Below are 26,009 nucleotides of genomic sequence, written 5' to 3'. Positions count from 1 at the left end.
TTCTAAAGAGGAACATCTGTTTTGTAGCAGGCTTTATGTTATACGTACATAAATAATGTTTTTCTGGCTTTTCAGAAGCTCAAAACATATTATTTTTTGGTGTTAAAAAAACCACACGTATACAGAAATGCAGAGAAATTGGCTGTCGTTGCGCGTAAGTAATATAGTTAAAATTAATTTATAAATAAATTAACTCTTACAAATAGCCTCTGCTTCGCGGTGTCGGCGCCGAGTTGGGGGTCTTTTACACTCGCCCCCACTTTATTCGACCCTCGGTGGCAGCTCTTATGCACGCCGCTGCAGCTCCGAAGAGGCAACCAGGCAAGATCACACCGAAAATGGAGAAGTTGAGAATGAAGTTCCAGGAGAACAACGATAAACCTATTTTCCTGAAGGGCGGCGTCATGGACAACATCATTTACAGACTGACGTGGGTGCTGTGTTTCCTTGGATTGGCCGGGGACTTACACTTATGGTTTGGCTATATCCTCGCTTAAAATCACAGCAATCAAACACATTGTTCTAGTTTAAGCCCCAGTATTGTTTATTGTTTGAGAATACGGCAATTCAATTAAAGGATCTCATGTGAGAATAAGCTAATATTACTAGGTGTATCTGTCTCTTGGTTTGAGGTTGCATATTTCGAAATTTTATTATCAACTTAGGGAATATACCAATGGAAACAATAGTTTTAGTAGTGTAGCTGGTTTTTAATAGGCTATTTAACTGCTACATGATTACAGCCATTATCATTAGATACATAATATTTGCTTTGCCAAAAAAATTGCAAGATTTTAGTTTACTCTTCAAAGTTTGGTGCTGCACTCTTGGTTTTCGAGTAATCCCTAACTGGCGAGTAAAACTTGTATTGCTTGTCCTTGTACTCCTGCCAGGGCTCGGGGTTTGAGGAGCGGTTCCAGGTCACATCCGGATTCCTAGTGGCCAGGCGAGCCATGTAGTACACTGCGCCAACAGCTCCGGCCGCAACGCACACGTACAGCGGAATCAAAGCCGGATTCTTCTTGATACTCTGAAGACCAAGACCCTGCATTTTTATTCTTTAAATGACCACAAATTTAACGCAGAAAATGTTAATTTTGCAATTATATAAACTTTAGTGATGCGTCAATACCACCGATAGTCACCATCCAATATCGATGTTTCCAAAATTGTTAAAATATCGATGCATCGATGTTTTCATCGATGTTCCTTCGTCCCTTACTGAAATTTTCCAGCGATATGGCAATACTTGATAAAAAATACTTTGTGCCACGATCGACGCGCGTGCTTTTTGATCAGAAATTAAAAATAAGTTTATTTTAAAGCGGGAAATCGTGCCAGATTTTCGCCCTTTATCTTAGGAAAACAAATGCAAGTGAAAATTTATAAAATTACGCTGTAGATCAGTGATTTTCTCAGTTAAAAGTATAATACGCAATTTCTTGGAATAGTTCCGTTAGTCAGCCATTTTCATTCTCGATCTCCATTCATTTTTTGGCTGCATTTGTGAAAAGTTAATTTTTAATGCCCGATTTCGGCGGAATGGCTAGAGTGTGCGTGTTATGCGGCAAATCGGCCGGATTGATGTGCCAGCGATGCTGGGAATCGTATTGCAGCGTCGTTTGCCAGACTGAGGATTGGCAGCGACACAAGGCTTTCTGTATCATTATGCCGTGAGTATACACATACATTCACGCGTAAAATACCAGGCGCCTATCAACGGTGCTCACTCAACACACTTAAGAAGAAAAGACATCTTTACTTATTTCATGGAAACTGAGCGAAAAATTTATTTCCAGTCCCTTGGTGGCCTGCAGAGATATCCGGACACCGATGGCGAAGCAGCAGGCCGATGCTGTAACTCCTGCGATAGCTGAGACTAAACCCAATAAGACCCCTTATACGCCGGACGCTCCTGTGGTGGTGCCCGTTTTGCAGCCCAAGAACACGGAGGAACAACGCTCCACAAACTGGCGCCAGCACCAGCTGCCTGTCGGCGAGGAGTTTTTTGAGTGTCGTGTAACCTCTATGGAAAAGGAGGGTCCTTTTTGGGTGCTGCACTTAGATAATGTGGACAGCATGGAGCGAATGCACCACAGTATGCAGCGTCTTCTGCAGAATGGAAAGCTGACTCTAGCCGAGAACATTCAGCTGGACTCCCTGGTGATCATCACGGCTGACAGTAAAGTTCACCGGGGTCAGGTCCTAAGCGTCGACACCGCAACCAAGGAGGCTGAAATTCGTCTGATTGACGTCGGATCAGTGCTCACAATTCCCCTTCGGGATATCTATGCCCCCGTTTCAAAGATGGCCGAGCGCAAGGCCTATGCCTTCCGCGTGAAACTGCCTACAAATACCGGCGTGCAAGTAAACAAAAACCTATCGCTTCGACTATTGGGGACTCGCACCCACGAGGGCATTTACCAGGTGCAACTAAAGCCCAAAATGACCATACCATTGGGCCTGCCCTTGGAGATGCTGCAGCTCAATCCAGAGGTCAAGGTGATTCGGATATTTGACTGCAATGCTGAGCAGGACAAAGTAAACCATGTGGCCCTGCTGCAGATCAACGTGTTGGATTACATCGACAAGGATTTGAATGATTGCCTGGCAGGCAAGCCGGGACAGCCCTTTTCCGGTCCCTTTCCGGAGGGGAAGACCACTTTCTATGTGGCCTCTCGCTCTTCAAACGGCAGCTTCCGGCGAGCCTTTCTGCTCGACCTAATTGAGAAGCCCACTCCCAAGTTCCTCGTCTATGAGATGGACCACGGCCGCGTCTCCATTACCAACGAATTGACTCGCATTCCCAGCGAGTTACTGGGCCTGCCCATACGAGTTTTTGCCGTTCAGCTGGACGACTATGTGCCCCAATCGCTTTTGCACGAGCACGCGGATCTTGCAGTCAAGTTCAATATGGACATCCTGCCGCGAAAGGAGACAACGCTGCGCAGCGCCGATGCCTCCTTGCTGTGCAAGGGTGAGCAGATTTGCGTGGCTCGCTTGAGTACATTCATGGGTCAGGTCTGCGACCTGGGACACAAGTACTGGCGCGAGCCAATCGCAGACGGCGCCTTCGTGTTCATCAGCCACGTCGAGAGCTATAAGGAAGTGTTCATCAGCTCCAAGCAAAGCAAACAGTACGTGGGAATCTTCAAGAGCCTGGCAGCAAAGTGCGAGGCCTTCGAGGACTCCAGCAAGGTACCAATTGGTTCAATCGTGCTGGTCGTTTCACCAAGCTTGGGTCATTTTCGTGGAGAGGTAAGCCGTCTGTGCATTTAATGGAATAAAAAAATTAAAACTGAACTTTTTTAGGTATCTAGTGTTGAAGACGGTCTTTTCGAGGTACAAAACGTCGATACGGGCGCCAGCCACAAACTAAAGCTATCAGAGCTTCGCAAGTCTTGCCGATTCCTAGAAAATCTGCCTGTGAGCCTTATGCGCATCCAGCTAAATACTATCTGCACTATTCAGGAGGTAGCTGTACCGGCAAATAACTCAGCCACCCCCATGCTGGAGGTTCTTTGCGCTCAGAAGGAGGAATTAAGTCTTCAGATGGTTGATAAGAACACCGCCACTGCGGACCTCTTGTTTAGCTCGGGTGAACAGCGCTCGTTAGCGAATCGAATGGTGCAGCTTATATTTTTGCCAATACCGGGAAGCCCAAATTCCGATGCGGCATCAACCTCGTCGGAACCGATTTTGCCTGATGTATCAACAGCATTGCCTCCATCTCCGCCAAACTCACCTGACCAGGTGGAGGCCCAGCCTGTTAAACGTTTCTATTTCAAAGATCTGACCAAAAAGCTTGTCCCTTTGGGCGACAATGTCGACATCATGACACTAAGTACAGAGGAATTGCGAAACTCAGGCTACATCACCGCCCTCCACTTCGAGTCGGAGTCGGATGCCGAAAACTTTCAGAGTTCGTTGAACTTGGTGGCCAGTCATGGTGAATGCGCCCACAATGTGGTCGTCGACTATGTGCCTTGGTAAGAGTTACAAAGTAACAGAAGCAATCAATTAATGATCTTTATTCTGACGTCGTTCTTAATTTTTTAGCATTGGCGAAGTATGTGCAGCTTGCTATTCTGGGGACAATGTATGGTATCGCGGGGTTTGCCAAGAGATAAAGGACGGCTCAGCTTTAATATTCTACTACGACTTTGGCAATACGGAATACGTGGACTTTAAAGATCTAAAGCCGTTGAACAGCAATCTATTGCACGTCATCTACGCCACCAAGTGCTATATAGATGGTAAGTCCGTAAGCCTAAGCATAGCTTTAGCTTAAGCTCACCTCTTGATTTCAGGGTTTGACAAAACTGAAAACCAAAATGATTTAGAGGTGTACCTCTCCCACCAACGCACTTTTTCTTGCTCTGTTATGGATGGTCCGGAGACCGATACGCGCCTCATAAGGATTCCACGTTTTTAGAATATTCTGAAACTATAAATCTAAACCGATTAGGACTTTAGCATTCTAAGGGCCTCGTAACTTAATTTTCTAGTTTAAAGCTTACAACGTTGAGTGTACTCCACAGAAAGTGAGTACTTTCGACAATTTGATGAAAATCATATTTTTTGTTCTGTTAAAGCGTTCACTAAGACGATTCTTGTCGGTTCCAAGATCATTTTATTTTTTTTATTTCAATTTTTTTCAACAATCCACGGCAATTTAGTTCTTATACTAGATTGAGTCGATCAACGCCAGAAGTGCGATTACTTTTCTATATTTTATATGTATAACATTGAGTCGATCATCGCCAGAAGTACGAATACTTTTCTATTTTTTGTGATTTCAATAAACCTCTCTAATTACAACATTTGATTTAATAGAGATCGCTAATATAATCATTCTTCGACTCAGTCCGTTCACACACACAACAATTACAACATCTAATAAGTGTAGTACGACAACAATAACTACATTCATTGATCTGCCAATTTTGCAAGCAGTTCCTCCACAACATCAACATTGCGAACGGCAATTATGCCACCAGCATTTCGCTTCCAATCCGGGTCTGAGTCTTCCATTAGATACGTCAATGGCAACGCCTTCTGCGCCGTCACACTTGCTGCGTAATCGAGAACTTGGCCGCCAAGGGCTCGGAGAATGGCCTGCGGAGCACACGTGTCCCATTTGAAGGTAGACCCTTTGCTTAGCAAGTAGACATCAACTTCGTGAGTGATCACCTTTAAGGCCTTGTGGCCCGCACCCGCAGAAAAGGCGAACTCATATCCGAGATCGAGAAACCGCTGCAGGATGTCGGACCGCTCCGAGCTGGAGAATATACCCAGCCGACGGTTCTCGTCGCGAGCTTCAAAGTTACAGTTGTGGGCTTGGACTGTCGGCAGACAGACGCCCCAGAACATCGAGGAGCTGTAGACGTTCTCCTCCAACTTTTCGCCAAACGGCTGGGCCACAACTCCCATTACAGGCACTCCGGTGTCGCGCTCGTAGACACCAATTAAGACTGTTACGCAGTCCAGGCCGGTGGATGTGATGCCAGGAAAGTCCGTGAACATAGTATCGCCGGAAATGTACTCCGCGGTGGCATCTAAAGCGAAGTTTAAGAATTAAGAAGCTAACTTTCTTAGTTAACTACAAAACAAACCCACCAATCGGATCGATCCAAATGCCAAGATTGGCGTAATCAAACTCCTTTGGCAGCTCAGGAATCTCGCCAAGCTTCTCGCTCTCGAAGGTAACAACTCGATGAACATCGCTTGCTAGTGCTCGAGCCGCTCCCTCATGGCCACTGAGCACAGCCTCTAGGCAGGCCGCAGTCTCCTCCTCACCGGGTCCCACGGCAATTGTCACGCTCTCCCCCAGCTTGTTTGTGAAATTTGGCGACTCTTCGCCCAAGATGGTATCGTTCATGGCGGGAAACAGGCCGCCCACCTCGTGCTTGATGGTCTCCTGAATGAGGACGTCGGCAAGGGTCTTAAAATCGTGGTCGAAGCGCGCATTAGCCTCCGCCCCGCTCTTCTCCTGGACCAACAAGGCCAGCAGCTCTTCGTTGGAGCGGCATGTCCTGGCAATGTTGGCCGCTTTCTCCGCGCAGTTTATTAGCACACGCAGCAAATTCGGCTCAGATTCCTCCTCCGCGCTCATCCTGGTCCTGGTTGCTGCTTCTAGGGTCTATTTTCGATCCATACTTTTATGGTTTCCCCCTTTTTTTTTTTATTGTTGTTATTCTCGCAGTGTGACCATCGGACTTTCCTACCATATCGGCACGTGGTGTTGGCGCTGCCAGATCTGACGGGGAAATTAAGCTCTGAACTAGGGTTGCCAGAAATCTGAAAACAGCTGTGCCGATTGTTTCCGCGGATCATTTCCCAGCACTCCTATTATTTAAATGTTTGGGCGGGACTTACAAAATGATACAAATGTGTTAATTATAAGGAATCAGAAATTTCGTTATCATTAATTATAAATATTGATTTCCGTAGCTCTAATTAATATTATAAAGTACCAAAAACTTGAATAAGGCCTATTTAGAACCTTAATTAGGAATCAAGGCCTTTCAGTTCTAGTTTTTGGGAGTTCGGCCCTTTAGCTTTCACATCTTCATTGAATCAATTTTAATTGGCAATTAAATATTACCGCCCTTTTCGGAGAGCGCTGGAAATTAATCATGGCCATAAAGAAGGGGGCTCCGTCTTCGTTCCGATGGCTTTTTGCTCCAACTCTTGCTGCATAATTTGCACCCGATCTTATCAACGGCCACTGCTAATGATTCGCATTAATGATGCTGCCTACATGGTTCCTCACTCTGGGTTCCGTCTTGATCCTCCTGGATCCCCCTGCGGTGTTGCATCTCTTCAAATGGGAACATCAATCAGTTTGGTAGTCGCTTCTCTGCTCTCTGCGGCTGTGCAGCTCCTCTCTCTGTTCCCGGTCTCTACTGCTGAATTTGCATATAAATTGCTGCTAATGTCGCCCTATCAAAGTGACTGCATCAATGTGGCATTCCTGCCATGCCTGGGCCATTCCTTGTTCTCTGTTACCGGTTACCCGATTCGACTTCATACACTACTAAAAAAAGTTATCTAAATTAATTGAGGCGTAAGTCATCTTTGGTTCTCTATTTTAGGCTATTTATACTCTTCTGCTTTAAGTTGCCTAAGTTACATATTCATATTATATCGTAATGTACATTTGTAGAATCCAAAATGTAACATTTAAATTTTTTAATTCAATTCTTTATAAAGAATATTTTCAACATTCTTGATTTTACATTTTTTATTAAGTTACAAATTAAAAAATGCGACCTACTTTTTCTCTAAGTGCTAACATCCCCTCCGCGTCCTCGATTTTGGCCCTTAGGCTTGGAGGAGCTCCTCTGCTCCTCTTGTTGGATTGTCCGTCTTTTGGCTTATGCTAATTTTTCCCAAGCCTCGCAGGCCCTGGCCCATTGATGTTTGGATAACGTTGGCTTGATGACTTTGCATAATTTACGTTGCAGCCACATTTCGGCTGCTTTCGGTTAATTTTTCACTCAACCACGTTTACCATTTTAATGTGTTAATATTCGTGGAGAAACAAGCGACCGGCCGACAACTAACAATCTTAACCGCCGCCGCCTGCCAGTTACTGGCGACGTTTCAATTTCATCGTTGCGTGATCTTTGGCCAAACGATTTTTCATAACAAAATAAAAATGTGCCCCCAGAACTGCTGGGCATTTATCAACAGCTCCGACGAAGACATTTGTCATTCCTGATTCCTGATTCCAAGGCGCATTTCCTGGTTCCCTTCGGATGAAGAGCAACTTCGACAAAATATAGAAAACAAATTTTCGATTTACCAGTATTATGAAATATTTTATACAGTTCGTTAGTTAACACTAAAGAACAAATATTTTCTGATCAACTTTAATTTATTTATTAATTTCAACTGAAAAGTCAAGTTAGATTCCCTTTTACGCGTAATAAGCTAATCTTTCCAAGTGTATACCCCAAGAGCTTTCAGGGATTTTTTATTTAAATTTGACAACAAACCCAAAGTATTTTCTTTGTGTTTAGACTATTTTAGTAGACATTCGACGACTTTTGCCTTTTCCCCTTTTAACATTTAACAGTCTTTTAGTTAAATGGTCAAGCTAAAAAAATTCTTATAGAGTCTTTAATTAATCGCCAAAGCGAAATGATTGACCCTCTCGAAGCACACAGTAACATATTTTCATTGTATTGAGACTTGATTTCGGGGATGGCTCCGAGCTCCGTGCTCCGCCTCCCTCTGGCTCCACCTCTGAGGTGTTGAAAACGGGTTTTGGACGATTCTCAATAATTAGTTAGGTCTTTGTGTTTTGCGTTGGCTTGATTACACCGGCTGTTTGTCATGGACAAAAGACTAGATGCCACAAAAGTCCACAAATCTGGCCAAGTTATGCACTGGTGCTTCATTAGCTGGTCTAGTCTGCGGTTTTGCGATTACTTTTCAAATATTTAACATATGTATGTGGCTCAAGAACAAACAATTGGAGGCTATCACTTAGAACTACCATGTGTTGATATAGGAAACGAATTATTTATCAAGATAGTAAGACCAAGAACAATTTGAAAAATGGGGCAGTAAATATTTGTATATTTACCTGAGCTTTAAATCATTATTATTATAGGGATTACAAACACAAATCAGATAACTATCATACATACTTAAGACTCAATCTATGAGTTTCCATCTAAACTAATATAGCAAATGATATTGAGTTAAACGACAACCTACGTCAGTGGTCAATTGGAACGGGGCGTATACTTGTTGTGGGCTTTCAATTGGCTCAATTGCCAGCACCCACTCATTCACCGCAGACTCTGCGCAGTCTCAGCCATCTTCGATTTGCCAGCAGCCGCCTGCAGCCAAAACTGGATTGGGTCCCCGAATCACTCTACACCCCCTAGTCCGCCGTAAGTCCCACGATCCGCGCAATTCCCGATTTTCCCAGCTGTCGCTGTGGCTAATTTATGCGCTTCAAGGTGTTTGCCTTTTCACGCTTATTGGCAAGCAATTCTTTCTCTCACTTCCTCGTTTTCCTTTAGCAACTGGTTGGCTTATGGGGAAATTTGCACTCATATTTGCATTGGCCAGTTAATTGTTTACATTGCGCCAAGCAAGCGAAGGGAGTGGCTCCAAGATGACCAATTATACCATCACCCGCGGCCAAAAGTGGATCTATGCAAGAGCTGGTGCACTGGCATTAATCAGACAAATGGCCAATACGGAAATAACGGGTGAAAGCCAGTCTAAAATAATTTAAGGTATTCTTTGGACTGCGTATGTCGGATTGGATCGTTTTATTTAATTTTTTGGCTGTCTTTACAGAGAATACGCCTCAACTTGTATCGTTCTCCGCCACAGAAGCTGCCAAACTGTGTTCGATCTTCGAGCCGACTTTTGGCCGGCGATCCGAGAAAGAGCGGAAGCGTGAAGAACAAAAAGACATGGGCCAATAATGCAGATACAGATACCATAACAATAAGGAATACAAATAACAAATACTGGTACAAATCCGTTTTGCCATTGCTGCTCGGCCATTCGTTCGGTCAGTGGGCTATAAATTTTATGCATTTTGCGCATAGTTTGCCATTTTGCCACTTTAACATTATTGTTATGATGATACGCGAGCCATGGTCCTCCACCTCGGAGATGGAGAAGGAAGGAAGCATGGGGCAGTAACAGGAACAGAATGAGAGAAACAGAAACATAAATGGACCCTGGGCCCAGTGAGAGATCGCTCCAGGCCCAAGACTCCTATGTCCCACCTCTCTTTCCAGGTCCGAGTGTTCAACTGCCTGGCCATAACGCATCCTGGCACTTTGCACTTTAACAAAATATTATTTGCATCAACTTCACTTTAAATAGGGGACTATTAGTATTAGTTTTGTTAGTATTATTATCGTTTCATATTATTTTTGGAAATACGATCGACAGGGTCTGGAGCTTCTAATTCATTTCTTTTTATATAACAAGTATTTGTTCACATTTAATTGTTTTTTTTTCTGAATTTTCCTTAAAAAGTAATTTCTTCGAGTGCTGCTGCTCCGTGCTGAGCTAAGCTGTTTGCTGATCTCCAATGCGATCTCGCAGCTTGTTTGGCTTTCCTCCGTATTTAAAACCATTTCATTTTCTGGGGGCCAAAGTGTGAATATAATTTAATGTGTACAAGTCGCAGTCTTCCCTGCCTTCGTCTGGATTTTCAATATCGCGCTTGTCCCTGCTCGCAGAGCGATTATTTATTGTGCTTGATTGGTTTTCAAGTGATCATAAAGTAAGTGATCGCTGGTTGCCCCGGCCAATTGTGGCGCTGTCCGTTGGCATTGAGTGGTCCTGGCCGTGGCGTTAATATGTAGATTTGGAGGCGTAGATTTATTACCCGCGGCAGGCAGTGGGAGTTGCTGGAATAACCAACTGGGCGGAGACGGCTTCATCTGCGCTGCGCCGCATCCTGCTTCTAGTCGCATTCCCTCTCCTTCTGCCACTTCGACTCCCACAACTGGTCCGCAACGTTTTAACATTTAATTGACATTGATGATTGCCCCACTGGACAACTCTGAGAACATGCGTTCCCAAGTAGCCAGTGCGCTGTGCCTGGCATATCAAACCCCGAACCAAAGCCGGGGCATTATTAATTTTCATATCGAAGCGGAGCGGAGCGGAGCTATTCGCATGTGTCAGCTGTGCTCGCCAATCAACAGAGACAGGGACATGGCCACGAAGAAGGCGTTCGAAATTAATTCTGTGGCAGTTGCAGACAGGCCGTAGACAAGGCCACGGGTGTGCACAACAGCGGCCAGAATATTAGTGGTGCTAATAGGGTCCCCTACAAGTATGCGCATAGAATGCATGACCTATTGGGAGCTTCTAGGGCTTGCAAATAAATCAAAGTGACCAAAAATTGTGAAAGGGAAAGGTAGTCTTCAAGCAAGATGAATTTTAGATTTGAAAATTATCTGTCAGTGGATACCATAACTAATTATTGACAGAATTACAACTGACTTACAGGTCAGGGGGAACCTATTTCACGGGGTCATTCTCTCTCTCCGTTACTCTGAGCAAACGGATTGCGTTGCTAGACGCAATCATTCAAAGTTTCTCCCATTGGGCTCAAAGAGTTTAATGTGTGAAATCAACGCCACTCATTGGCGATGCCTGGCTCTAGGTATTTTTTGGGTTTTGTTTTCCGCTCAGCTTGGCTTTCTTCGCTGCTGCCGTTGTCTGTGTGTGTTTTGTTTTCGCTTCTTTAAATGAACGTTATTAAAGAGATGTTTATCGCTGAGTGATTTATTCATTAAAAAAACATTTATTAGCTAGAAACAAGGTGGTGTGTTCAAGTGTGCGTGCCAGCTCGCATTCACATCAACATCAACATGGCCATCAGCATTCACATTTATCCATATGGCCTGGCCCGGCCTGGCCCGCTTTTGGCCGCCTCATTTGCGGGACATTAAAATGCAAAAGCGTGTTTGTTCCTGGAAAAACTGCAAAGCCTCGCCTCCTCCTCTAAGCCCCTTTATCGGAATTGCGGGTGTGTGTGGTGTGGACTCAATGGCCAGCTGCTGCTGCTGAGGCGTGCGGCTTTGTTTTGTGAACTTCTTACATTCGCATATTTCCACAATTTCCCTCAGCCTGGGTATTGCTCTATTGCTACGTGTGTGTGCGTGCGTTTTAATCACTTAATTAGAGAGGCTACTTAATTGACTCAGACTTGAGGCGAATTATGCAAACAATCGATGTACGAGCTTGCTGCGAGTGTTGCAGGAAATGGGCCTCGGGTGGCCGAGTTCGTGTCCTAAGTCTTTTGTTCAGCGGTGCCTGGCAAGTCCATTTTAAGAGGGGAAAACTATGCCCCAAGGGGGATTTGCTATAAAATTTAATATTTAAATAATAAAAACATACAAATGCCATTTATATTAACAACAAAAGTTATTTTAAACAAGAAAGGAAGCTATTGTCGGAATGCCGAATTTTATATACCCTTGCAGATTGCAATTGGATCTTTAAAAAACTGCTTCACAACTGAGAAACTAGTTTGCGTCGAAACGGACGGACAGACTGACATACCTAGATCAGCTCATCAGTTGATGCTGATCAGGAATATATAAATATATATCTGTATAGGGTCGGAAATGACTCCTTTACTGGACAAGGAACAAAAACAAAACATTAACATAATGTAATTCAAATGTAGCGAAAAAGAATACTAATTTAAGATATCATTAAACTGTTAAGGAAATTTAAAGTTAATAATTTAATAAATTCCAATAATTGACCTGTTTTGTGTAATTAAAATACATTTCGATTGCAAAGGTGTGATTTTCTTGTGGTTATCGCTTAAACTGATTTTGATTAGCCTTTCCGAGTTGCCGAGTTCCCGTTTAACCCGTTCCCGAGCGAAGCATAATTAGCTGGTGGCCAGGTGAAGCCATTCATTAGCCCCATTTGCCTCTTCTCCGATTCAGCAAGAAAACCTGTTGATGATGAGCCCAGAATCCGATGGCATTGCTCGATTTCCCATTTTTGATTACATGTCCCCATGGCTGCCATTTAAGAGGCGACACACCCACCAGCAAGTCCGTCCGCCGATTCGAGGGCAGTGGGATGTGGGAAACGCAGACATTTCAATTAGCATTTGGCTAAACACAACGCAAACATTCTGGCCGTGACGATGATGACCATTGCCAGTCAATGAAGCCAATAAAATGGCACAAACCGAGTGCCTCGCCATCGCCGCTGGAGATGCTAACATAAATACTTGTTAGTCGCAGTTGGTTCCTCACACTCTGCGGGCACAGGCACAGTCAAAGCTGGTGAAGAATTCAAAGTGAAAACTTTGCGGTGACTCGTCTCCTCCCCCTGCGTTTGGGTGTCATAAGGAAGCGTCCAAATGATTCATAATTTATGCCTTAGCTTGGCTCTCCGCCTGTCGTTTTTATTCCTTTTCCTATTCCTATTCCCATTCCCATTCCCATTCCCATTCTCTTGCCTATTCTCATTCCTATTTCCAATCCCAATCAATGCTTTCGTTACTTAATTTTTTCAACTTAACGCGCTGGCTTGTGCCTCTTGGCCAGGCTTCTTCCTTCTTCTTCTGTCTCCTGTGGTAATTGTAATGCATTTCGGGTTTGCACAGGAGGAAATTTTGACTTCTTGTAATTTGTATGATACCTTCCTTCACGTTTCAATTGTATTTGATGTCGCTTTGTTTTTGTCAGTGTAGGGAGTGCGTGGCCGTCGCCGCTGAGGTGTCTGTCGTTTGTTACTCGCCGTTGATAGTTGAAAAAATTACTTACAAATTACATGGGTAGCTTATGCCCCCGTGCCGCCTTCAGCCTGTTGGCTTAATGTGCTTTCCGCGCGGTTGGGAAAACGCAGGAAAATGCTGGCTGCCGGGTATTAGTGCTATGAATATATCGTGGCCAGATCATAAATTGTGTTTCTAATTGAATTCTAAGCACTCAGGCGGCAGGTGACAGTCGTCGTCCGGCGATGTCGTCACCCAACCAGGCCAACCAGCCTTGGCATACCCTCTGCGGCCCAACAGGGTAGCAACGCCCATTTCCCAGAACTGGGAGCTGCTCTTGTTAATTTCCCGACGTTACTGCGTTAATGCCGCCAAGTGTCGGACCGTCATTAGCATATAAATATTGTTGTAATTACGCCTGGTAAATAATGCAATTTTGCCATTTTTATAGGTCATGCCAGGGCTTAAATTAAAATTATTATAATTGAGTTAAGCGAAGGGGCGAGCCGCGAGTTGCGGCAAGTCGAAGGGCTAGCATTTCGCATGGCTTAAAATGCAGCACGAAACATGGCCATAAAGTGTAGCTGCGTTTAGCTTAAGCAAGTCGACAATTTAAAAAGCCAATTTGCGCATAATACGCTGAACGTGATCAAAAACTTAAGGCGGAATCGCACACACGCATACAAACTCACACATCTATCCATTTGCAGGTACAGGTAAAAAGGTAGCGTGCTGTGCGAATTTCCTCGCAAATGACCATTAATGCGAATGTTGTTTGCCCACCCAAATGACCCAACTCTTACATTTCTATTCGATTTGGCGGCTAGTGGCATGTATCTCTGAAACTTACCAAAATCGAAATATTTTTTTAGACCGATTCTTCGTTGTTCAAACCTCTTTTACATTTTTTTTTTTCAAATACTTGACAACTCTGGGCCCCTTGCGGGTAACGGTCTGGCAGCGCCGCATTACGCACTTTCGAGAATAAGTCTTCTTCTTGCAAGCTTTAAGTATTCCTGGTTAATATATTTAAATTGCTTTTATTGCGCTAAATATACATTATTACAGCTTACAAATGAGTCGCAAAAGGGTGTCGCGTCCAATGTTCGTCCTGGGGGACTTCGTTTTCGCCGAGGTGAATGGTTATCGCCCTTGGCCCGCCCGCATCCTAGGTCGCTACGGCACCGTCTCCAAGATCAGATATTATGTATTCTTTTATGGGAATTGTAATACCGCCAAGGTTTCCTCGTCGCATGTCTTTGATTTCGAGAAAAATAAACGGCGCATGGGCGCCCGGCGTGAAAAGAATACCGCGCGGAACGCGGACTTTCGCAGTGCAATGGCGCACATGTGGAAGGCATTCGCAAAACCCGAGAACGATTTGGAATATTTCCGGGTGCTGGCACGTACGGACGATGAGGGCGAGAGATGCGTCCCCTACGAAATGCTGAAGTGTACCACAGACTCGGAGACCGACTCCGAGGAAGAGGGTTCCGAAGACTCGCAAACTTCAACGGAAAGTTCTTCGGAGGAAGACACAACGGAGAAACCGGAGAAACGCAAATCCAAGGCTAAGGAGCAGGATTCTGAGGAGGAGGATGACACAACGGGGACTGAGAGTATTTCGGAGGAAGATACAACGGATATGGAGAGTAGTTCGGAGGAAGATACAAATGAGAAACCAAAGAAACGCAAATCAAAGGTTAACGAACAAGATTCTGAGGAGGAGGATGACACAACGGGAACTGAAAGTATTTCGGATGAGGACACAACGGAGATGGAGAGTAGTTCGGAGGAAGATACAACGGAGAAACGCAAATCAAAGGCTATGGAGCAGAATTCTGATGAGGAGGAGCAGAATTCTGGAGAGGAGGATGAAACAACGGGAATGGAGGTTATTTCGGAAGACGACACAACGGAAATGAAAAGTCGTTCGGAGGAGGACTCAGCGGAGAAACCGAAGAAACGCAAATCAATGGCTATGGAGCAGGATTCTGTTGAGGAGGAGCAGGATTCTGAGGAGGAGGATGAAACAACGGGAATGGAGGTTATTTCGGAAGACGACACAACAGAAATGGACAGTCGTTCCGAGGAGGACACAGCGGAGAAACCGAAGAAACGCAAATCAAAGGCAATGGAGCAGGATTCTGATGAGGAGGAGCAGGATTCTGAGGAGGAGGATGAAACAACGGGAATGGAGGTTCTTTCGGAAGACGACACAATGGAAATGGACAGTCGTTCCGAGGAGGACACAGCGGAGAAACCGAAGAAACGCAAATCAAAGGCAATGGAGCAGGATTCTGAAGAGGAGGAGAAGGATTCTGATGAGGAGGAGCAGGATTCTGAGGAGGAGGATGAAACAACGGGAATGGAGGTTATTTCGGAAGACGACACAACGGAAATGGAAAGTCGTTCGGAGGAGGACTCAGCGGAGAAACCGAAGAAACGCAAATCAATGGCTATGGAGCAGGATTCTGTTGAGGAGGAGCAGGATTCTGAGGAGGAGGATGAAACAACGGGAAAGGAGGTTATTTCGGAGGACGACACAACGGAAATGGGCAGTCGTTTAGAGGAGGACACAGCGGAGAAGCCAAAGAAACTCAAATCAAAGCCAATGGAGCAGGATTCTGATGAGGAGGAGCAGGATTCTGAAGAGGAGGAGAAGGATTCTGAGGAGGAGGAGCAGGATTCTGAGGAGGAGGATGAAACAACGGGAATGGAGGTTATTTTGGAGGACGACACAACGGAAATGGGCAGTCATTTCGAGGAGGACACAGCGGAGAAACTGAAGAAACGCAAATCAATGGCTATGGAGCAGGATTCTGATGAGGAGGAGCAGGATTCTGGAGAGGAGGATGAAACAACGGGAATGGAGGTTATTTCGGAGGACGACACAACGGAAATGGAAAGTCGTTCGGAGGAGGACACAGCGGAGAAACCGAAGAAACGCAAATCAATGGCTATGGATCAGGATTCTGGGGAAGAGGATGAAACAACGGGACTGGAGGGTATTTCGGATGAGGACACAAGGGAGTTGGAGTATCCTTCCGAGGGAGACATAGTGTATAACCTTGAGAACTGCAAATCAAAGGCTATGGAGCAGGATTCTGATGAGGAGGAGCAGGATCCTGGGGAGGAGGCGACAACGGGAACGGAGGTTTTTTCGGAGGACGACACAACGGAAATAGAGAGTCGTTCGGAGGAAGACACAACGGAGAAACCGGAGAAACGCAAATCAATGGCTATGGAGCAGGATTCTGAGGAGGAGGATGAAACAACGGGACTGGAGGGTATTTCGGATGAGGACACAACGGAGTTGGAGAGTTGTTTGGAGGGAGACATAGTATATAACCTTGAGAACTGCAAATCAAAGGCTATGGAGCAGGATTCTGATGAGGAGCAGGATCCTGGGGAGGAGGAGACAACGGGAACGGAGGTTATTTCGGAGGACGACACAACGGAAAAAGAAAGTCGTTCGGAGGAAGACACAGCGGAGAAACCGGAGAAACGCAAATCAATGGCAATGGATCAGGATTCTGGGGAAGAGGATGAAACAACGGGACTGGAGGGTATTTCGGATGAGGACACAACGGAGTTGGAGTGTCGTTCGGAGGGAGACAAAATGGAGAACCTTGAGAACTCCAAATCAAAGGCTATGGAGCAGGATTCTGATGAGGAGGAGCAGGATTATGAGGAGGAGGAGCAGGATTATGAGGAGGAGAATGAAACAACGGGACTGGAGGGTATTTCGGATGAGGACACAACGCATTTGGAGTGTCGTTCAGAGGGAGACATAGTGGATAATCTTGAGAATTGCAAATCAAAGGCTATGGAGCAGGATTCTGATGAGGAGGAGCAGGATCCTGGGGAGGAGGAGACACCGGGAACGGAGGTTATTTCGGAGGACGACACAACGGAAATAGAAAGTCGTTCGGAGGAAGACACAGCGGAGAAACCGGAGAAACGCAAATCAATGGCTATGGAGCAGGATTCTGAGGAGGAGCAGGATCCTGGGGAGGAGGAGACAACGGGAACAGAGGTTATTTCGGAGGACGACACAACGGAAAAAGAAAGTCGTTCGGAGGAAGACACAGCGGAGAAACCGGAGAAACGCAAATCAATGGCTATGGATCAGGATTCTGGGGAAGAGGATGAAACAACGGGACTGGAGGGTATTTCGGATGAGGACACAAGGGAGTTGGAGTATCCTTCCGAGGGAGACATAGTGTATAACCTTGAGAACTCCAAATCAAAGGCTATGGAGCAGGATTCTGATGAGGAGGAGCAGGATTATGAGGAGGAGGAACAGGATTATGAGGAGGAGAATGAAACAACGGGACTGGAGGGTATTTCGGATGAGGACACAACGGAGTTGGAGTATCCGTCGGAGGGAGACATAGTGGATAACCTTGAGAACTGCAAATCAAAGGCTATGGAGCAGGATTCTGAAGAGGAGGATGAAATAAAGGAACTGGAGGTTATTTCGGAAGACGGCACTTCGGAAATGGACAGTCTTTCCGAGGAGGACACAGCGGAGAAGCCGGAAAAACGCAAATCAATGGCTATGGATCAGGATTTTGGGGAAGAGGATGAAACAACGGGATTGGAGGGTATTTCGGATGAGGACACAACGAAGTTGGAGTGTCGTTCGGAGGGAGACATAATGGAGAACCTTGAGAACTGCAAATCAAAGGCTATGGAGCAGGATTCTGATGAGGAGGAGCAGGATTCTGGGGAGGAGGATGAAACAACGGGACTGGAAGGTATTTCGGATCAGGACACAACGGAGTTGGAGAGTCGTACGGAGGGAGATATAATGGAGAATCTTGAGAACTGCAAATCAAAGGATATGGAGCAGGATTCTGTTGAGGAGGTGCAGGATTCTGGGGAGGAGGATGAAACAACGGGACTGGAGGGTATTTCGGAGGAAGACACAACGGAGAAACCGGAGAAACGCAAATCAAAGGTTATGGAGTTGGATTCTGAGGGGGCGGATGAAGCAATGGGGTCGAAAACTCTTTTGGTTGAGGACACAACCCAGGTGAAAAGTAGTTCGGAGGAAGAGTTGGCGCTCCCGCCGGTCAAGAAATCGAAGATATCAATTTCGTTCCAGGATGACCAGAGTAATGCTCCAAATTAGCCCTACACTCTAGAAAAAATCCTTTAGAAGAATTATCCCAGATTGAGAAGATTGAAGAAAAAAGATTTGCCAAGTTTTAAAAGGTTCCGCATTAAGAAAAATATTTTGTTTATATTTGAGTTACTTTGAACAATGAAATTCTACTTTTCCTAAGATATCCCTTGTTTGTCATAAAATAAAGCGTTTGAAATGAATTCCTTTTTGCTTAGTTTATTTAGAAAATGTACATATATTAGTATTTAAAAAAAAAATGTCTGTCTTGTCACTATAATGCATAATTAGTGTGGATCTTTAGTTAATTCCGGTCGTCACAACGATTCATTGCTGTTTAAAACCACAACACTTTTTTAAATACTTTACAACCCTGCTCCCCTGTAGTCCGTAGCTTTGTAGCAGAAAGTCTGGCAACACCGAATTACGTACTTCCAAGAATAACACTTCTTCTTCTTCCAAGCTAAAAGTGGCGTGCTTAAATTTAAAAGAGTTTGACTTCTATTTCCGTGCGAAAGTATACCGTATTAAAGCTTCGAAAATGGGTCGCAATCGGGTGGCTCGTCCAGTGTTCGCCCTGGGAGACTTCGTTTTCGCCAAGGTACACGGCTATCGTCCCTGGCCTGCCCGCGTCCTGGGCCGCCATGGCACTGCGTCCAATATGAAATTCAGTGTGTTTTTCTACGGAACTTGCAACACTGCCAAGGTCTCGCCCTTGCATATCTTTGATTTCGCGACGAATAAACGGCGCATGGGCGCCGTGCGCTCGAGGAATACAGCACGGAACGCCGGCTTCCGCAGCGCAATGGCGCACGTTCGGCTGGCGTTTGCAAGACCCGCAAACGACTTTGTATATTACCAGGTGCTGGCGCGGGCGAATGGTGAGGGCGAGAGCTCCGCCACCTACGAAATGCTAACGTCGACCACGGAGTCGGAATCGGACTCCAATGATTCGGATTCCGGAGACTCAACGGATAAACCGGAGACACGCAAATCAAATGCCAAGGACCAGGATTCTAAGGAGGAGGATGACTCAACGAAGAGGGAGAATAGTTCGGAAGAAGAGGAGGAGTCACAGCCTGCCAAGAAAGCTAAGAAATCAACCCTGCTGCCAGATGGCCAGGATGATGCTCCAGATCAAGCCGATCAAGCTATAGAAAAGGAGCTACAGAAGTTGGACGGTGACAAGGATCTTTTCAGTGACGCAGATTCTGACTCCTTTGAATTCGAGGGGAATCCTTTAGTGAGCAATGCACATTTGCATGATTTAGAAATTCACAACGCGGATCCATCATCACATAGCCTAGAAGAGCATTTAGAAAACTTGGACGACGAGGAGGATGAAGATTCTAAGTTCGAGGGATACGGAAATGAAGATGAGAACGGCTTGCCCATTTACCCAGCCTACCGTCATATTACGGGTGACGAGGAGTGAGGGGATTCAATCAATTGTCGATTTATGGAGAGAGATAAGAAAAAACTATAACGTTCGCATTTCCTAAATATAAATGCTTAAACTTAAAATTATGTCCAATTTCTAGAGACAATGTTAAAGAGCTCAATGAAATAGATCTCTATGATTTCAATTTGTACAAGCATATGTAAAATGAAAACAAAAAAAGTTTATTTTATTTTTTTATTGAGATGAAGAATGAAGAATTTAAAATGGTTTTCCATAACACAAAGAATCTGGTTGATATTTAAGTTACTTTGAACAATAAATGTCCTATAAAATATTATCTTTTTGTCACAAGTAACAAAGAGTTTGATCTTATGCTTTAAGCAAACCAGTTTAAAGCAAGTGTGTTAAATTGAAGCTCAACTCCTCCTAACATTTTTAGGGAACTTCGAATGATTGGAGTTTGCCGAAATGGTTTCGAATTATTGGCGGCCATTAAGGAGGCGCGGGCGGGCGTGCCAGTGGCCATAATGGCTGATGCGTGATCCTCGACTGCACTGACCTCCACCCATCTATCCGGGGGAGAGTTCGTCCTAGCGCGCACGTTTCTGTTTTAAGTGCTGCACCATCAGCACCGGGCACCATCATCCCCCAGACAACCTTCCACCACCTCCCCCACGACGACGATGAGCCTCCCCAGAGGCGGTCGCTAGATAGTTTAGCTAAATGCCGTCGTAAAAGAGCGCCGGCCGTTAAGCCAACAAGCCGAGGGGAGCAGAGTCCATAAACCAAAAGATTCCCACCCTACTTTCGTCCAGATTTAATTGGATGAGATGGTGCAGCTGCAGGAGGATGAGAGGGCCCTGGACCAGCTTCCAGATGAGGATGCTTCGATTAACAAATTATCGCCACCGCAGCAAATTAATCGCTGCAGCTTGGCATCTGTACGGGCTGTATTCACTCGGTAACTGGGTTAACGAGAAAGGACGAGCGATGACCGCAAATCAGATTCGCTAAGCCGGCAATGGGATTCGCAACCGCAGCATCAATTTAGTTTCAGTGCCAGAAATATATTTTGCACTCCTCCAACAGATTGCAGCAGCTGCCAGAGCGGACGCCACCGAAGCTGGAGGTGCATGGAGAAAAAATGCGAAATCGTCCTGGCTGGGATCTCTCCTGACACTTAAATTCACAAAAGAGAGATTCGCCGTTCTAAATTTCTTTATTTGTAGAAACAGTATTTCGTTTTTTAATCCTATTATTGTTTTCCATAAAATTGTTATAAATGTTGATAAGCTTTCTCATCTAAAGTCGTACAAAAATGTACTTGTTAATCAAGTTATATCCATAATTGTTTAACCTGTACCACTTTTAAGGTTAAAGTACAAAATGTAAATTATCTGAGTGCATCGGAGATGCCGGTGCGAGATCCCTCAGAGGCCTCACAGCATCCTTTTGCCCCCTCGACAGCTGTCTGCTGGGCTTAATCCTTTGCCCGGCATTCTTTTGCGGTCTGTGCCAGATTGTTAAGGAGTTCTTCTCATCCTCCTCCTTCTCCCGATATGCATATGGATCAACGGCTCCTCGTCCTGCTCCCGATCCCTATCCTGGGCCGTAAAATGTCAAATTAATGTTACAACATGTCCAACAACTTTTGATGGCATTTGACAATGCTGAGTGGAAATTCCTGCAGGTGACGCAATTTCCCTGTAATTTGTTTGGCCGCACGTACGCTGGACGCCATAGTTGTCGTCATGATGGGATTGTGCCTGCCCAGCATAAACAAAACCCAGCCGAACCGAGTTGAGTCGATCTGATCCAAAATGCGCCGAGGGACCTGCAGCCCTACTGGACTGCGGTTAGTTGGGTTATTGGATGGCCTGTCTGCTTATCGGGGAGTCACTGGTTACTGGACGGGATGGGAAGGGAAGGGACGGGACGGCTGCTAGTTGGATCGTTGGCAAGGTGTCAATGTGTGGGCATGTCGCACACGTGTGCCCTGCCCCGGGGCCATAAATTCACTTAGTTTATTTGCTGCCACTCCGCTGTGCTTCTGTGTCCACTCCACACTCCACTCCAGCAGACAATCAGACACCCACTTGAATGCCCGGCCAGGCATTCATGCCCAGTTCGGCGGAAATTTGTGAAGGAAATCAAATTAAAATTTCGCTAATTTATCAGTCGCTGCGAAATCGTGTGCCCCGGTAGCAAACCACTCGCAAGAGACATACATATAACCACGCGGGAAAAACGAAGGAAGTGGTGCGGGGTTACTTGCTGTTCTGGCAAATTTTTACATTTTATCGAAACGACTTCATCAGCCACCAGTCGCCAGTCCGAGGTCCGAAACAAAGGCATTCTAATTAAAATTCCCAAGTGTCAGAAATTTTATTTATGTATTTCCCTGCCAAAACTAAGTGCATCAATCAAACTTTTGCACAACCGCCAATTAATTTTTTGCTCGACGTTCTTGGGACTCATCGTTAACACCCCGAAAGTCGATTGGATTCTGAAATTGGGACGGGATTGGTTTCGTTGCCTAATCGATGACTGATTGTTCAAGTAAAAAGCTACACTGTGCAAATAAATACCGATGGATTTATAAGAGAATACATTTGATTTCACAGAATTTACTATATAGGAGAGTTCTTTTAAATTACACACAACTTATTCAATAATTAATCTTATCTTCAAAGGTACATATAATATGATCAAATTCCGTGTACTCTGACATAAGAATATTTGAGGTCTTGGAATAATAATTTCTCCAAGTGCACAAATTTCTCCCTAGTTTTTTTTCGCGATATCTCAGAGAAACCCCAACCTATTGTTTGTCTAGTGTTCACTCTCTATTAAAGCGATTATGATAGGCCAATCAACCCCTGTCCCGAACCATTTTGAACGCCTTTCAGTGAGCACATGTTATTATTTGTTTTTGATGAAGTGGTTGATTACGATCGACCCTCCCCGTGAATTTATTTGAGCTAGCCACCCCTGGAGAAACGTCCTTGCCATTTGACTTGCTGTCAGGAAGGGAAATCAACCAGGCACTCTTCGACACACCAAGTCCCTCGTGACAATACAAAATGTTGACTGAGGTGAGACAGAGTCGTGTAATAATTTCAGATTTTACGACCCTCGTGGATCGACTCGACATGTTGTGGGTCAGCAGGTGAAACCCAAAAAGCGAAGGGGTCCGCTGCTGCCTCCCACACCGCGCATAATTAGCCGATGTCGAACATTTGGTAATACACGGAATAATGGGCTCCAAGTATGTCATTGGATATGCAAAGCGTCTACGCTTTTTTATTTTCGCCACAGTGGGTGGTATTCTGATTGGGAACACCCAACCCATCCGATCCGATCCGACCACCTTACTAATGGAAACTTACGTCGCTTTTTAATTGATTTGTGCCAAAAGTTTTATAGCTTTTTAAAGCTGGCCGAAACAAATGGCTGCGATTGTTGGCCAGGCCCATATGAAACCAGAAAGGAATGCCAGCTTCGCAGACCGAATGGGTAAATACCCTTGCAGGGTTCATCATATCTATGTCTAAAATAAAGAATATATCATGTAACGTTAAGATATCGAATAGCAAATTGGTCCGGTATATCAAAAAGATGACAGACTGTGACTATTCTTAGCAAAAACTGTTGGCACCATCTAGATTCTATTTTTTCGTTAATATTTAAACAAACTCCCTGAAAAATGTGCAATACCTTCTGTAAGGGCATTGGAAATAAACTCAAACGAAGATTCCCGCCTGGGGAGCACGAGCCTAATTATGGAACGACAGAAATGGCAAATTAACATAAAATTTAGCAACATTAAAAATTATACTTTATTATGTTCGAATGTGTCGTGTGTGTATGCTCCTTTTTATTGTTGCTCTGTGACTAAATTGATTAATGAGCCAATTTGATAGTTGCGTCTGCTTACGGACTTACTTTTATGACACTTCAAAAATTATGACGGGCATTTTATTTGTTTATAACTTGGCAGATTTCTTGGTCAGTTTGGCCTTTTGTTTTACCGTTTTACCGGCACATGTTGCACAATTCGGCGCAGTGAAAGTGCTCGGGCCTCTGCAGGGGACGGCAGAGAGAGAGAGAGGAACCCATAAACTTGGCCATAAAAATAATTTCGGACTGGGCGGATTAAGCGAGTTATGGCTTTGGTGTTAAGGTGTTGGCGGCACATTTCTTTTACGGGCTTATATATTTTATTTTCAAGTGGGACAATCTTTTTTGGCGTTTTTAATGGGGCCATTGAGTTTGAAAATTTGATTTATCTGGATTCGGCCATTCAGATGCTAATGAGGCCGATAGAATGACGTAGATCGGGACGATTATTCTCAGGGTTGAACGAATTATTTTGTGATAGATGGCCAGGATTTATCCATCACAATTTTTACTGGCTGCTGTCGAAAGGATCGTAGCCTGTAGCTTTGCAGAAAAGAGGCCCAGACCCGAAAATTTTGCTTTCCAATCAGCTAGACATGTCCCGGGATGAGTTGGGTCCTTCTCCTCCTCAGGCGCACGCAGCTTCCGAGCTTCAGGAAAGCCTCTACTTCCAGTCCTATGCTCGCCTGGAGACACACATGGCCCTGCTGCAGGACTCGGTGCGAACCCAGGCTTTCCGGGACGCCATCCGCCATAATCGCCAGCACTTTCAGGGCAAGATTGTCCTGGACGTAGGCTGCGGCACTGGGATTCTTTCACTTTTCGCCGCGGAAGCGGGAGCACGCAGAGTCATAGGCGTGGAGTACACGGATATGGCGGAGGTGGCCAGGGAAATTGTGAGGGATAACGAGAAAGAGGACGTGGTGACGGTGGTCAAGGGATTGGTGGAGCAAGTGGAGCTGCCCGATGGGATTCAGCAGGTGGACGTCATTGTCTCGGAATGGATGGGGTAAGATCTGTGCTATATATTTGCTATAGATTTTCTTAATCATAATGTATGTATCCCCAAAGCAACGGTCTCTACATGGAGGCCGTGCTGAATTCGGTTCTCTACGCCAGGGACAAGTGGCTCCGCCGCAACGGCCTGATCCTGCCAAGCGTGGGGAACCTGTGGGTGGTGGGAGCCCACGATCCTCACCGGAAGGCCAATCTGAACTTTTGGCACAGTGTGGAGGACATCGACATGAGCTGCGTGCGGAAGGTGGTCTCGCAGGAGCCCGTTGTGGACTGCGTGACCATCCAGCAGCTCCTGACAGACGAGTGCTACCTGCACTCCACCCACCTGGACACCGCCAGGAATGAGCCGGTGGCCTTCCGCTCGAACTTCCTGCTGACCGTTCGGCGCCCCGGGATTATCAACCTTCTGGTTCTGTACTTTGATGTGGGCTTTCCCCAGGGCGACTCGCCGGTGTCCCTCAAGCTGTGCACCTCGCCGCATTCGCCCTGGACCCACTGGGAGCAGACGCTCCTCTATCTGGACGAGCCGCTCTTCGTCAAGGCCAATGACCGGGTGCGCGGAGTTTTGGGTGTGACGCCCGATGGGCAGGACAGGCGCTGTATGACCTTTGACCTGAATATCAGCTTTCGCAGTGCTCGGACTCGCGTGGAGAGCTTCAAGAGTTTTAGCTCCACGGGATCGAGGTGAAGTGGCCCCTGTTCTTCTGGAGCAGATTCCTCAATAAAGAGAGATAATAAAATAGCCTCAAAATGCCATAAAGCTGGTCGTTAATCAAGGGAATCAAAGTGCTTCAAGACTGGGATATTGGTCAAGAGTGGACCTAGAAAGTGGACGGACTGTCCCCAGCTGGCCAGCCGAAATGTTAACGACTTTCTTAACAAATTAATTTCGAAGACGGGGGAATGTGGAAATATTTGTGCCTCCGCCTCTAATTAATTGATGACCGTCGTATAAATTTGTGAAAGCCAACGCCGTGGGCCCACAATGAACGCCTTTTATGCGTTTATAACTCTATTTACTATTTCCAGCCATTTGCATTGTCTCGTTTCGAGGTCTCCGGCTCTGAGTCCGATCTCGAGAGGTCCCCGAAATCTCTTGTCAGCTCGTTTTGTGCTTGTGCACAGTCCGGCATTGTTAATGGCAGTTCTTAAAAGGCCATAAAGTTGCTTTATGCCGCTCGTGAAATTAATATGCGCACCATTATTGGACGTGATTATAAAATATTGCTTCTCTAGCGCGCACAAAAGTGCCTCAAATGAGCCAGCGATCTTTGATTTTTGGTCAACACTTGTTCGCATCCCTCATTCCTCATTCC

At 45.4% G+C, this 26,009-nt stretch overlaps 7 protein-coding genes across 7 annotated transcripts; 5 read left to right on the top strand and 2 right to left on the bottom strand.

The window, feature by feature from the left end:
* The first annotated feature begins 18 nt into the window (after positions 1-18).
* Positions 19-1,119, top strand: COX7AL (Cytochrome c oxidase subunit 7A-like). The gene is made up of 2 exons (XM_020955611.2): positions 19-154; positions 207-1,119. Exons 1-2 carry the CDS (start codon positions 128-130, stop codon positions 495-497), a joined length of 318 nt encoding a protein of 105 aa, XP_020811270.1. The 5' UTR covers positions 19-127; the 3' UTR covers positions 498-1,119.
* On the bottom strand, positions 690-1,091 carry ND-MLRQ (NADH dehydrogenase (ubiquinone) MLRQ subunit). Its single transcript, XM_020955613.2, has one exon. The coding sequence runs from the start codon at positions 1,049-1,051 to the stop codon at positions 800-802; it is 252 nt and encodes an 83-aa protein (XP_020811272.1). The 5' UTR covers positions 1,052-1,091; the 3' UTR covers positions 690-799.
* A 141-nt stretch (positions 1,120-1,260) lies between the features above and the next one.
* Positions 1,261-4,823, top strand: Kots (Kotsubu). Its single transcript, XM_020955646.2, has 5 exons — positions 1,261-1,673; positions 1,800-3,258; positions 3,313-3,989; positions 4,060-4,256; positions 4,311-4,823. The coding sequence occupies exons 1-5, from the start codon at positions 1,525-1,527 to the stop codon at positions 4,433-4,435; spliced, it is 2,607 nt and encodes an 868-aa protein (XP_020811305.2). The 5' UTR covers positions 1,261-1,524; the 3' UTR covers positions 4,436-4,823.
* On the bottom strand, positions 4,617-6,268 carry Ipp (inositol polyphosphate 1-phosphatase). Its single transcript, XM_020955650.2, has 2 exons — positions 5,620-6,268; positions 4,617-5,558 (listed from the first exon to the last, which is right to left on the bottom strand). Exons 1-2 carry the CDS (start codon positions 6,113-6,115, stop codon positions 4,930-4,932), a joined length of 1,125 nt encoding a protein of 374 aa, XP_020811309.2. The 5' UTR covers positions 6,116-6,268; the 3' UTR covers positions 4,617-4,929.
* Positions 6,269-13,474: 7,206 nt separating this feature from the next.
* On the top strand, positions 13,475-18,577 carry LOC147642533 (uncharacterized). Its single transcript, XM_086840005.1, has one exon. The coding sequence runs from the start codon at positions 14,319-14,321 to the stop codon at positions 18,381-18,383; it is 4,065 nt and encodes a 1,354-aa protein (XP_086696131.1). The 5' UTR covers positions 13,475-14,318; the 3' UTR covers positions 18,384-18,577.
* A 46-nt stretch (positions 18,578-18,623) lies between these two features.
* LOC110186463 (uncharacterized) lies at positions 18,624-20,567 on the top strand. Its single transcript, XM_020955651.2, has one exon. The coding sequence runs from the start codon at positions 18,916-18,918 to the stop codon at positions 19,807-19,809; it is 894 nt and encodes a 297-aa protein (XP_020811310.2). The 5' UTR covers positions 18,624-18,915; the 3' UTR covers positions 19,810-20,567.
* Positions 20,568-24,126: 3,559 nt separating this feature from the next.
* On the top strand, positions 24,127-25,444 carry Art6 (Arginine methyltransferase 6). Its single transcript, XM_020955649.2, has 2 exons — positions 24,127-24,685; positions 24,748-25,444. The coding sequence occupies exons 1-2, from the start codon at positions 24,273-24,275 to the stop codon at positions 25,379-25,381; spliced, it is 1,047 nt and encodes a 348-aa protein (XP_020811308.2). The 5' UTR covers positions 24,127-24,272; the 3' UTR covers positions 25,382-25,444.
* The last annotated feature ends 565 nt before the right edge of the window (positions 25,445-26,009 follow it).

This window comes from Drosophila serrata, unplaced genomic scaffold, assembly GCF_035046125.1.
Source record: "Drosophila serrata isolate PLE 108 unplaced genomic scaffold, ASM3504612v1 contig_382, whole genome shotgun sequence".
NCBI lineage: Eukaryota > Metazoa > Arthropoda > Insecta > Diptera > Drosophilidae > Drosophila > Drosophila serrata.
Note: the sequence above shows the minus strand (reverse complement) of the source record. Positions and strands in the feature narration are given on the sequence as shown.

What these genes read in the sequence shown, in the direction of transcription:
- ND-MLRQ (XM_020955613.2), bottom strand. Translation starts at nt 1,051, where the DNA reads ATGCAGGGTCTTGGTCTTCAGAGTATCAAGAAGAATCCGGCTTTGATT.
- Ipp (XM_020955650.2), bottom strand. Translation starts at nt 6,115, where the DNA reads ATGAGCGCGGAGGAGGAATCTGAGCCGAATTTGCTGCGTGTGCTAATA. An exon ending in CATTTGGATCGATCCGATTG is followed by an intron (nt 5,559 to 5,619) that starts GTGGGTTTGTTT and finishes ACTTCGCTTTAG; the next exon opens with ATGCCACCGCGGAGTACATT.
- Art6 (XM_020955649.2), top strand. Translation starts at nt 24,273, where the DNA reads ATGTCCCGGGATGAGTTGGGTCCTTCTCCTCCTCAGGCGCACGCAGCT. An exon ending in ATTGTCTCGGAATGGATGGG is followed by an intron (nt 24,686 to 24,747) that starts GTAAGATCTGTG and finishes GTATCCCCAAAG; the next exon opens with CAACGGTCTCTACATGGAGG.
- LOC110186463 (XM_020955651.2), top strand. Translation starts at nt 18,916, where the DNA reads ATGGGTCGCAATCGGGTGGCTCGTCCAGTGTTCGCCCTGGGAGACTTC.
- Kots (XM_020955646.2), top strand. Translation starts at nt 1,525, where the DNA reads ATGCCCGATTTCGGCGGAATGGCTAGAGTGTGCGTGTTATGCGGCAAA. An exon ending in GTCGTCGACTATGTGCCTTG is followed by an intron (nt 3,990 to 4,059) that starts GTAAGAGTTACA and finishes TTAATTTTTTAG; the next exon opens with CATTGGCGAAGTATGTGCAG. An exon ending in CACCAAGTGCTATATAGATG is followed by an intron (nt 4,257 to 4,310) that starts GTAAGTCCGTAA and finishes TCTTGATTTCAG; the next exon opens with GGTTTGACAAAACTGAAAAC.
- LOC147642533 (XM_086840005.1), top strand. Translation starts at nt 14,319, where the DNA reads ATGAGTCGCAAAAGGGTGTCGCGTCCAATGTTCGTCCTGGGGGACTTC.
- COX7AL (XM_020955611.2), top strand. Translation starts at nt 128, where the DNA reads ATGCAGAGAAATTGGCTGTCGTTGCGC. An exon ending in GAAATTGGCTGTCGTTGCGC is followed by an intron (nt 155 to 206) that starts GTAAGTAATATA and finishes TCTTACAAATAG; the next exon opens with CCTCTGCTTCGCGGTGTCGG.